At 34.3% G+C, this 13,009-nt stretch overlaps 1 protein-coding gene across 3 annotated transcripts in view; it reads right to left on the minus strand.

The window, feature by feature from the left end:
• The window catches only part of LOC118201024 (acetoacetyl-CoA synthetase-like), a 113,713-nt gene that overhangs the window by 39,566 nt on the left and 61,138 nt on the right, over positions 1 to 13,009 (minus strand). For all 3 annotated transcript variants that reach the window (XM_085825854.1, XM_085825853.1, XM_085825855.1), the window contains one exon: positions 2,524 to 2,601. In XM_085825854.1, coding sequence (XP_085681980.1) covers positions 2,524 to 2,601 — 78 coding nt within the window. The remainder of the gene's footprint in view (positions 1 to 2,523; positions 2,602 to 13,009) is intronic.

Below are 13,009 nucleotides of genomic sequence, written 5' to 3' on the forward strand. Positions count from 1 at the left end.
TATTGTCTAATAGAGTGGAAAATCTAGAAACTAACTCTATTAGACACTCTATTTCCACTCTATTAGACAATAACATTTACACCATAAAAAATTCAATAGAGTTTGTAAAAAAGGTTAAAAAAATTTCTCCTAGTAATTTACTCATGGTTTCTTTTGATGTAAAATCATTATTCACCAATGTCCCAGTGGAGGGTGCATTAAGATGTCTAGAAACCAGACTTCGCGAATTTCATTTCTCTTGCATCGAAATTGATGAGCTAATTTCTCTCACTCAACTCTGTTTGAAACAAACACATTTTGTTTTCCAAAATAAATATTACAAGCAAACTGAGGGATTAGCCATGGGAAGCCCCCTCAGTCCCATCCTGGCTGATATCTACATGCATTATTATGAATCAAAATTGTTTGAAACTTTAAAATTCCCGGCATGGTTCCGCTACGTAGACGATACTTTTACCCTGTTTGAAGGTAATAAAGATGATTTAAATAGAGTTCTTTCAACAATGAATTCTATTGATCCTGCTATTCAGTTCACTTTTGAACTTGAGACTTGCAATTCTCTTCCGTTTCTCGACATTCTGGTCACACGTAACACATCCAACTTCAGTACTACAGTTTACCGTAAACCTTCATCGGTTTGCCTTCCACCACATTTTAAATCATGTCATCCGACTAAACAAAAGTTAGCTTCATTTTATTCCTATGTTTTCCGTGCTCTTCAAGTTTGCTCCTCCAAACTAGCCCTTGATGAAGAACTAAATTATTTAAAAGCAATAGCTATTGACAGGGGCTTTTCACCCAACATTATTAATCAAGCAGTTAAAAAATTCTCATCTCAACACACTAAAAGCCACACTCTTATTTTAGGAGATTATAAAAATTCTGTTGTCATTCCCTTCTTTCCATCAATTAGCTATAAAGTTGCACATATTTTGCAGAAATTTAACTTTCGGGCTGTTTACTCTCCCATCAATAAAATTCCAACTTCTATACTCAAGGACCCCATTCCGGATATGAATTCCTGGGGTATTTATAGGATTCCTTGCCAGTGCGGTTTAATTTACATTGGCCAAACTAAGAGAGCCTTAAAATTTCGCGTCAAAGAACATGAGGCATATGTTAGAAAAAAGGAAACACAGAAGTCTTCTGTTGCTCAACATTGTTGGTCCGAAAATCACACTTTCAATTTTTCTGCTGCCAAAATTATTCAAAAAACATCTTCCATTGGAGAACTGGATTTTCTAGAGGCATTTCACATTCATAAAAATCTTTCTGTTCTAGTTAACGATCCTAATTCCAATCCAAATTTGCCTTCGGCTTTTAGAGAAATTATGTTTTAGTTCTGGTTTCGCCAACAGATGGCGCCACTTGCTTATTCTTGTCCAGGCTTTCTTATCTTATCTAAACATTATTTCCTATCTTGTTCATTTGCGGTTTTGCAGCTGAAGATGATGGTTCGGTAAAACCATCGAAACTAGTCCTGTGAAAATTTTGTGAATTAACGCTGATTTTTGTTGTTTGACTTCTGAATCAGTATTTATTCGGCGTGTTATTGTGTCTTAATCCCAGAGAAAGATGGTTGTGGATATGGTGTACGCCCCCCAAACAAATATCCTGAAAGTTTTCCAAATTTTATATTACACCCAAAGGGGAATTTTTAACGTTTTATGTGCTACCTTTATTGATCTTCGCACTTAAAAAATAAAATTCATTTCAACAGCAATATCGCAAAATAATTTACAAAGAGCAAATCTTTAGAATTTCAGACACACAGTCTTGCTCACTGGAGATTAAAAACTCCCCCTCCCGTGGTGTTGCCATTTCTCGCTTTAAAACGAGCAATGGGGAAATCGTAGAGTTTGTCAATCAAAAATTGCTTAAATGTTTACAAAAAATGAAATAGATAATAAAACAAATTCTAAATTTGGCTTCCTGATGCCCATTTTTGAGTGGAGGACCACGTTATTTAAAATTTGATGTTTCTAGATAACATACATACATTCATGCAAATTATTCATTATTTAATTTCTTTAAATATAATGTTCTAATATTTGATGTTAACAATTTGAAAAATGAAACACCGTTTATAGTGAACCAACGCAAAGTGCCAAAACGAAATTAACAGCCCTTCTGGGCAAATTGCCCATTTGGGATCAAAAATATTTTAATTACATACACATGCAAAGAAGGATAATTTTAATAAGTGTTGGCTTGGCTAACGTGTCCCCTCTCGAAATGACTAATCACATTTCAAAATTTGTGTTTTTCTTAAATGTAGAATTTAACTAAGGGAATATTAAATTTAGAAATTTCTATTTATAAACATTTCCATTTCAGTTATTGTTTATGTACATTTTATTTAGCTACATGTAAGAAAGTTGTACCAAAAAATACTCAAGCATAAAATTAACTTCATTCTTAAAATAAGACAAATATGCAAAGGAATTTAATAGCATAATTCTTCAATTAAATCTATTGCTCATTTATATATTTATAAAGAAAATGAAACCGAAATCGTCTTACTGGTGAAATAGAGAGCCAAACGACTTCTCTGTTAGGTTTCCCATATGTTCCAAAGTCTCTTGCAGTGGTCAAAAGAATCTTGAAGCATAAAATATAATTGAACATGTTAGAAAAACATTTTTATCCTAAAGCTAAACTACAGACACTGCTTACATCAATTTAATAAATCTAAACTAAGTACGTCAGTCTGATTCAATAAGCGAATAACAACATTCTTATATTTATTCAAAACAGATCGAAAAACATTTAGGTGGCGTTAATATAAACATTTTATGCTATATATTTGTAATAAAAATCAATAATATATTAACATTATCGAGTCCTTATTGTTCACTATCAGCGCAAGAAGCCACAAGAATGGATATCTCTCTTATTTGTATTGAAACCGAATAAATGTAATTGACTACTGTGTTAGCTGTAACCGTAATTCTACTTTTTTGGTTTCCAGAAATCTCGAGAAGCAAAGAAATTACTAGAATTCTTCGCGACCGATTGAAAGCTTTAATAAGCCGGAGAGAGACATCTCAGTTTAGTTGTTTTTCAATCAGCTGCTGTTGTTATTGTTGCTCGTATTAGCTTTCTCTGCGCTGTGGATTGCATTCTATTTAACATTGTAGTAGTTTAAAGTGTAACTACTGACTATTACTGCCTAATATTGTGAACACTTGTAAGAATATTTCTAAAGAAAATTCAACGTTTTGTTATATTTCTTGTGATAAGAATATTATCACAAGAATATTAGCTTGTGATAAGAATATTATCTTTTTATCGGACATGTGAATTCAATGTATTACGAACCCGTACGCAAGTAACAATATATTATGTTTCGAAATCAAAAAAGGACATAGCTATAGTTCTCCCATATTATGTTCTATAATACACAATACCATATGCATGTCTAAAATTAACAGATAATGTTTAACATTTGATAACATCCTAAATATTTTGTGTCCTTACAGGTGTTAGAATTTGCTTTTATGGTTGGCAAAGCTCGGTTTTATCAGAGTAGAGAGGTATCACTATTTGTTAGTTTTATGTTCCACGTAATTATTATTCACTAGATAGCGCTTTTATTTCCTGAGATTCGCATCTGATACTTTTAGATTGCTATAAAAACAAATTCAGTGTATTTTTGTTCACAACTGTGAGTTTACGGTCAATTTTAATTTGGGGGGAAAGAGAAAAATAAATTTTTTTTCGACCTATTTTACATTCTTTTTTTATTTTCATAAAGGCAAAAAAGAGGCTGAGACTCACAAAGAGATATACGGTATTGATTGCTTAACAGAATGCATGTGTTAGATTTGGTTTAAAAATTTCATTCTAGGATTTTTCAATTGAAGATGATGAACGTTCTGGCCGATCTTCTGGACCTTCTGAAATTCATGATGACAAATTTAAAGCTTTAATTGAAGTTAATCATCATATAGCTGAGCGAGAGTTTGCAAAATGGTTAAATTTATCACATGCAAAAATTGAAATAGGATGTCTTGGTCTCTTTTAAGTAGCTCGATATTTGGGTTCCACATAAATTGAAACAAATTCACTGAACACAACAAATCAATATTTCAACGTACGCATTTCAAATGTAATGCAACCGACTTTTTTTTAAAAAAATAAATTATCACTAGTGAGGGAAAAAGTAGATCGTCTACAACATTAATCGAAAAAGATCATGCACGATGAATCACCACAAATCATATCGAAGCACGATGAATTAGCACAAATCATATCGCGCTGCTAATTATTAAATTAGAAGAAATAATCAAAGAGAAAAGGCTACAATTGGCAAATAGCAAATAAATCGTGTTATACCGTGACAATGTGAAGCCACACACATATTTAGCAATACGTATGAAATTAACGGAAATTGGAATGCTTCTTAATATGTAATTTTTCTCATTCTTGGAATGTCATGGCGTATATCTCATATAGCCATGACATTGTATCATCGGAATTTCATTTATTTCAAAGTTTACAAAACTTCTTAAATGGTAAAAATTTCAGTAACAACGATGAACTCAAATCGCATTTGGTTGCGTTTATTGCTGGCAAAGTTCTATGAGTGCGGAAACTTGAAAATACTAGCAAGATGGCAACAGGTCTTCGAACAGAATGGAAGGTATTTAACTGATTAAAGTTCACTTTTTGTACAGTGTGTATTGAGAATACGGCAAAGCACACTAGAACTATCTGCCTAAGGGGAGGGATTCCTCCGTGGAGGACTTAGGGGAAATTGGCTCGTATACACGTTACACATGGGGAAAACCATGGAAACGCCCATGCAGCCAGCCCATTCGCGGGATTCGAACCTCGGACCGAACTACCAGTGTTCGGCGATTTTACCGCTCGGCCGCTGGTCGGCCTCACTTTTTGTACAAAAAAAAAGTTGAGTTTTATTTGAGAATAAAAAACCGAAATTACACTCTTGTCAGCCCGCTATTAAAATGTCCAAACGTAAGCACTTTGACCAGAATTCTTATTTTAAGCTGTTTCTAAAGTAATCAAACGAAACGAATCTTTTGCTGTATTTCATTATCCATAACATAAAATCTATTTTAAGATGCAAACAATAAAGGTACTATTGACTCAATTATTTTATAACTATTTATTATTGTAACTGAGATGACCTGTGCTCAAATGGAAAAGCGAAACGGTAAGCAACCAAAAGGATAATAACGTATATTTTTCACATTACATCTTTATTCTTTCAGTCCATTTCTCAAAACTCATCATATGCTTTTAAAACAGCTCCTTTGCCTATACTAGTAACGTTTCACTGTTTCACACCATTTATACCTGCTTTCAGACTGCTCTATACGCGTAATCAGCGTCTGATGTTCTATCCGATCTAGAAACCTCATATCGAGAACTTTATAATTAATCTTATTTATCTACCATTTGTAGCATATCCGCTTTAGAAATTGGAATGCTTCTTAATATAGGGTCACATAAAAAGTCTTCGCATTTTTTTGTCACTAGATGGTGTTCATGCTTATATATCCGGCAACACTCTCCCGATTGTCTCAAACGAACGTGTGTTTAAAAGGTGACATTCAGCTTCCATTGTTTGTGAAAATAGTTTTTCTAATTCGTTGCTTGTAAAAGGTTATATTAATTTGAAAATTAGTGAAATATCTCAAGAAATACGTTATGTGATGCTTTTTTTACTATAAAAAAGGTAAAAAAGGCTGCAAAAACATGTCGAAAAATTTGTGAAAATGCTGTGAGTGAACGAAGAACCAAAGAGTGGTTTGCTCGATTCGGTTTTGCTCGATATCAAAGATACACCTTGTTCTGGTCGGCCAGTCACTGAAAAAGTCGATGAAATTTTGCAACTGGTGGAACAAGACCGGCACGCAAGCTGTCAGGAAATAGCAGAGGCACTAAAGCATCAACCATATAACAGTCTGGAATCATTTGAAAAGAGCAGGTCACAAAAAAGAAACTCAATGTTTGGGTACCACATAAATTGCAACCTGGAAAAACCATCAATTCGGCCCTGCACAGTGCACAACTCGACCGTTTGAACGATGCCATACAGAAAAAGCGACCAAAATTGGCCAACAGAAAGGTAGTTGCGTTCCATCATGACAATGCGTGACCACACACATATTTGATGACTCGGAGCAAACTGACGGAACTTGGTAAGGAAGTTTTGATGCAGCCAGAACCTTGCACTGTGTGACTATCATTTTCTTCAGCCTTTACAAAACTCTGTTGATGGTAAAAAATTGGCCGACCGAAGAGCCGTTGAAAATCACTCGCCCAAGTTTTTCGACGATAAACCACAGAAGTTATATACCGATGTAATTATGAAGCTACCCGAAAAATGGCAAAAGATCATAGATAATAACCGTCAATATGTACTTGATTAAAACTGATTTTCAATAAAGAATTTTTTGTTCAAAATTGTACCAAAAATGCGCGGAGACATTTTTACATGACCCAATATATAATTTTTCTCATTCTTTCTTAGCTATATTGAGCACAAAGTACAGAAAATTATTTCTTTTACTAGTTACCTTGTAATTTTAATACATATCGATTTTATTTGTGCTGGTGAATAATAACAATAATAAAATGATTCAAGTACAAATTGATTTATGCAAAAAAAAATTATTATCGAGATAAAATCTTGGCCTTCATGTTCACTGAAACTATGCGCCTAACGTTTTCATAGAGTCGAAAAATTTACTTATACCTTAAGGATTGCATAATTTTAGATTTTAAAAAAATACTAAATAAGATTTCAAATATTGAAAATGTCTGCAACATTTTGCTATACTGCAGATTTGAAAACAGTTGCTGGTATTTATTGTTTCATTCAGAATATCCAAGTAGAACACTGAAACGTTTGGCTTAAACGATATAAATAAAAATACATCTAGTAATTCAAAATTTGATTGCAAAGCTAAGAAATGAAGAAAAGACTTACAAACTATCTTAACATCCGTAGAGTCAAAGAGAAATCTGACGTGGATTCCACACGCCTTCCTTATATGGCCTATCAAAAGATACGCATTTTTTGTTGCATTTCATTTAAACTTATTTCCTTCGTTTTCATTAGAGGTATACTTCACATTCAATTAATTCAGTTCTCACTTCACGGCAAACAAAAATACGAAAAAACTCAAAACATCTTCATTAAAATCATAAAACAAAATACAGAAACATAGAAAACTCCAAAACAGTTAAAACAGCAATTTTTCCCAATTTAAATTAGAGTTTCTACGCGAAAAAGCCTTTCGTCCAGCGGGGGGGGGGGCAAGAAGGCAGATTTTTCGGTTCACAAAACTGAAAACTGAAATTTTACTTATGGTCTCACTCGGCAAAAAGACATTGAAGGTGCAGAAACTGGCTTAATTCATAATTCTACTGAGTTTCAAATGCAAACAAATGGCGGTTTAATTAGGCTTAACTCGCCACTTACACTTTCAAATTGTTGATAATTATACAACTACTGTATGAAGATTTATTAACCGCATAAAAACCTTAAACGGAACAAAACAGTTAAAAAAAGCACTCTTTACAATTAAAATTAGAGTTTCTACGCAACAACAGCATTCGGCCAGCGGGCAAGAAGGCAGATTTTTCGGTGCACAAAACTGAAAGTTTACGTATGGTCCCACTCGGCAAAAACACACTGAATGTGCATTCTACTGAATATATTATTCTACTATTCTACTGAATTTCAAATGTAAATAAATGGCGGTTCGTTAGGCTTAACTCGACACTTAATTATACAACTACTGCATGAAGATATGAGAATAAAAGCTCACCGAACCATGTAACAGAGTGGCAAGATATATACATATATATTTATACATGATTGATGCAATAGCTATAGAATTATCAATAATTCAAATGTTGTTTCAGTGCGGCTAAGCCTGTTTTTTAACCATAGCAGAAATATTTGTTTACATTTGAAACTTCGCAGAATAGTGAGTTACGTCTTTTTGTACCTTCAGCGTCTTTTTGCCGAATAGGACCAAAAGGAAATTTTTAGTTTTGTGCCCCAAATAATCCGACTTATCGCCCGTTGACCGAATTTCTTATTTTTAATAGAAACTGCAATTTTAATTCTAAAAAAAATTAATTATTTTAACTGTATATGATGTTTTGTATTTTTCTGTATCTTTCAATTTGTAAAGAAAATATTTTGAGTTTTTGTGTATTTTTACCTTGCCGCGAAGTGAGAAGTAATTTATTTGAATGAGATATCTATGTCTAATGAAATTCGAGGAAATAAGTTTAATGAAATGCAGGAAAACAGACGTATAATTTAATATTCCGTACTTTTTTTTTTTTTTTTTTTCGATTCAGGTGATCAGTAAAAATTGAACATAAGAATTATTCGGCACTGCTAGCCACACATCAGCTTTTTTTTTTTTTTTTTTTTTTTTATTTTCGATTCAGGTGATCAGTAAAATTGAACATAAAAATTATTCCGCATTGCTAGCCAGTGCCCCAAAGTTTTTTATACAAATTAAACAAATACGAGTAAAGCAGTTCATCTTAAAAGCATAAGGAGATCCTTAAAATTTGTTTCAGGTAAAGTGCCAAAATGCCAGCATCATTGTTCGAGAATAAACATACTCATGAAACACAAACACTAAGCTTTAATGGACTGTAGCTTTATTTCTTTTAACTTCTGTTTGGATGGACACTCTTGCCATCGCATAGATGCACCTCTCAGCACGCAATCAAGCACACTAATAATGGCCGCTAGCTAACCACGTTGTCGTTTTCTCCCATCGTGGTTGCCAGATCACTTCTGCCTTAACATACCGCCCGGGTTGGGCATTTGTTACATAGTTAACAATGACCAAAATTAAACAGTTTTAAATCACCATACAGTCCAAATCATATATCACAAAATTTAAATTGATACACATGAACAAAAGCAATAAACATAATTAACCACAGAACATGAAATGCACAACATCTAAATTAAAATACAATGCATATATATAACAATTTTTTGAACTCAGGAAATATACATGAAATTATGTAACATCTACTGGTAGTACAGCTAATTTAGTTATTGGTATTTTTAAAAAACCTGACTTGGTTCTTACATTACAAACTCTAACCTTTTTATCCTTACCATAAATTACCTCTTCTATTTTACCCAGTAACCAAGTCGAAGTGGGCATGTTGTCTTCCTTTACTAAAACTATAGTGCCCTTTATAACGTTATCCTTAGAGAAATACCACTTAAATCGTTGCTGTAAATGACTGATGTAATCATTTTGCCATCTTTTCCACAAATATTGCGTTACTTTAGTAGTGCGCTGCCAGCGCTTTAAAGAACTATCAGAAAAATCAGTTAAATCAGGCTCTGTTATTGATGTTAAAGGTCGCCCGACTAGAAACCTTCAATCTGGTTCAAAATTGTAAGAAACTCCTCAAATGTAAAAATCAATCTCCCAACTGCACGCTTAAGATAAAACTTAAACGACTTAACACCTGCCTCCCAGATACCTCCAAAGTGAGGAGCCCTGGGAGGGATAAACTTCCAATGAATTCTTTCAGATGTCAGATATTTGGTTAAGAATTCATCAGGGTATTTCAACAAATTGTACAGTCGCTTCAATTCATTGCTAGCCCCAACAAAATTTCGAGCGTTATCGCTAAATAAGGTTGCGCATTTACCCCTTCTAGAAATAAATCGCTTCAAAGCAGCAATAAATGATTCTGTAGACAAATTTGAAACGATCTCGAGGTGGACTGCACGAGTCAAGAGGCAAACAAAAATTGCAACATAAATCTTGTGCACTACGCTCTTCTTCTGAGTTGTATACTTTATACCAAAAGGGCCACAAAAGTCAACACCAGTATGGTTAAAGGGAAAGGATGGATTCAGTCTCTCTAATGGTAAATTTCCCATCTTTTGATCCAGCAATACTGGTTTTACTTTGGCACACGTAACACATTCTCTTACTATCTTTCTAGCAAGATTACGCCCACTTATCGGCCAAAATTTTTGTCTCACACTATGCAAGAGCGCTTGTGCTCCAGTATGAAAGTTTCGAATATGGTAGTGTAACATAATTAAATGAGTCAGTTTATGATTTCTTGGCAGGACAGCAGGGTGCTTTGTGTTAAAGGGTAAGTTAGCTTCCTGCAGTCTACCACCTACTCTAATAACTTGAGATTCATCTAAAAAGGGACATAAAAATTTTAACTGACTATTTTTACATACTTCCCTTCTCTTACTTAAGTTCTTGAATTCTTCAGGAAAGTTTTGACATTGGACTAAGGAAAGTAATTTATTTTCGCTTAACGAAACCTCATCTACTGTCAGATTACCTACTTGTTTTTCCTTGGATCTACAATTTCTTATAAATCTTAAAACATAAGCAAAAACATTAATTAATTTAGCATAACAATTAGTAATACTAAAAACATAATCCAAAAGAGAATTTTTAACAGTTACGGTCAAGTTTACATTAGAAATAAGTTTCAGTTCGCGCACATAGTTCTCATTTGAATTTTCAAAGTTATTATTAACACTATAATTGATGACCTGTTGATGCAGAAAATTTGGTCCTTGAAACCACAAAGAGTTGTCAGCAATAATTTCCGGTCTCAGACCGCGAGAAATTAGGTCAGCGGGACTGTCTGCTGTTCTGACATGTTGCCAGCAGAAATCCTTAGTTAGCTCTTGGATACGAGCTACTCTATTTGACACAAACACTTTTAGAAGATGAGGAGATGTAGCAATCCAGGCTAACACAATTGTTGAATCTGTGTACAGAATAACGTTGTCAACATATAAACTCAAAGATGTTATTACTTTACACACAAGTTTGGAAAGGAGCTCTGCTGCACACAACTCCAGACGAGGAATGGTTATTACCTTGATAGGCGATACTCGAGATTTGCTGCAAAGTAAAGTCACTTTAACTTCGCCAATTTTAGAGACACAGCGAAAGTAAATTACTCCACCATATCCAAACTTTGAAGCATCAGCAAAACAGTGGAGTTCAATTTCTTTAATTGATTCTATTAGAGTGCAACGAGGGACTTTGATTTGTTTCAACTCTGGTAGGGCCTTTTGAAATGTCTCCCATTCTTGTTGCTCTTTGAAAGGAAGTGGATCATCCCACTCTAGATGTAAAAGCCACAGCCTTTGCAGGAATATCTTAGCCCTCATGATTACAGGCCCTAGGAAACCTAAAGGATCAAACAGTTTAGCAATATCTGCCAAAACCGTGCGTTTTGTACAGATTTTTGACGAACTAGACACAGTAAAACTAAAAGAGTAAAACTAAAACACAGTAAAACTAAAAGAGTCTTCTTCTGGATTCCATCTTAAACCCAGAGTCTTTACGGTGCTTTGTGAAGATTCTCCAAAACGATACTCTAGTTTTTCGAATGGAACTTGTTCTAAAAGAATTTTTTCGTTTGAGCACCACTTGTGCAATTCCATTTTCGCAGATTGTAGCATGTATTAACTGCCGCTGCAATTCTACAGCAGAGGTGACATCTTCTGCACCAGACAAAATGTCATCAACATAAAAATCGTTGAGTGTCGTTTTAGAAGCCAATGGATACTTATCTTTTTCATCTAAGGCTAACTGCCTCAAAACTCTTGTTGCTAAAAAAGGCGCTGATTTTGTTCCATATGTTACCGTAAGTAATTGATAAAGTTTAGATGCATCATTCAACGTATTTTTCCAAAGTATGCATTGAAGTTTTCGTTGCTCAGGATCTATACGAATCTGCCGATACATTTTGCATATATCAGCAGTGAAAGCCACCTTGTGTTTTCTAAATCGTAGCAAGATAGAAAATAGCTCATCTTGAACTACACCTCCATTCATCAAACAGTCGTTTAATGAAACACCAGACGATGAAGGAGCCGATGCGACCACTCGTAACTTAGTTGTACTGCTGTCTGCCTTATAAACACCACGATGAGGCATTATGTATTTAGGAGTTTCCGTCACACTCTGCATTTTTTGCATATGCCCTAACGCTTCATATTCACTCATGAACTCACAATACATCCTAGACATGTCAGGGGTTTTGTCTAGTCTCTTCCACAAATTATTTAACCGCTGAGTGGCTAATTGCGAAGAATGACCCAAATGAACATCTTGCCTTAATGGTAGCGTCACTACATATCTACCCTCAATATCCCTCTGATGGGTTTTTCTAAAATGCTCCTCACATTCTACTTCTTCTTTATTTTTTAGTTTGAGAGATTCTGTAACAGCCTCAATTTCCCAAAAGGACTTGATTAGTGAATTTAAGTCTTCTTCGACTTTCATAAATCCGCACTGAATCGTATTGCCTGAATTTGAACCAACATTTACACCGGTAGCAATGTATCCAAATACGGAATTTTGAAGAGTTAAATTAGAGCTTCGTGGATGAATTTGATCAGCCTTCAGTAGTTCATAGAAGCATTCTGCACCTAACAAGGCATCTATTTTCTGGGGCTTGTTAAAATGAGGATCCGCTAGTTTGATCTTTTGCAGAAGCTGTGAAAATGAAAATTTAAAATTATTCATTGGTACCAAATCATTAATTTTAGGTACAACAAAGAATTCGAGAGCTCTGTGGTAATCACGCTTGTTTGATATCACAGCAGTAAGCTTGGATTTTACCGATAGAGCTTTTCCATTTAAACATGAAATTGATATGTTAATTTTACTCCCTTTTATTCCAAGCCTATTAGCGAAATCATAGGTGAAACACGAACACTGACTTCCGCAGTCAAGTAAAGCTCGACAAGCAATAAAATTCCCGCAAGAATCTTTAACATAAATAATAGCAGTAGATAGTAATACCTCCTTCGAAATCACTTGTGAAGCAGTTACAAACGAACCACTAAATTCCGAATTGTTTATTTGGTTGCAATTAGATAACATTTCAAAACATCTGGCGTCAGGGTTTAGATTAGAGTTGTCTACTAAAGGAGGGTCAGAATTATTAGCCGGTGCTTCCTCCTTCCCCACACAACTCGCTATAG

This window comes from Stegodyphus dumicola, chromosome 10 (assembly GCF_044657685.1).
Source record: "Stegodyphus dumicola isolate Sdum_Otavi_A_Nest chromosome 10, ASM4465768v1".
Classification (NCBI taxonomy): domain Eukaryota; kingdom Metazoa; phylum Arthropoda; class Arachnida; order Araneae; family Eresidae; genus Stegodyphus; species Stegodyphus dumicola.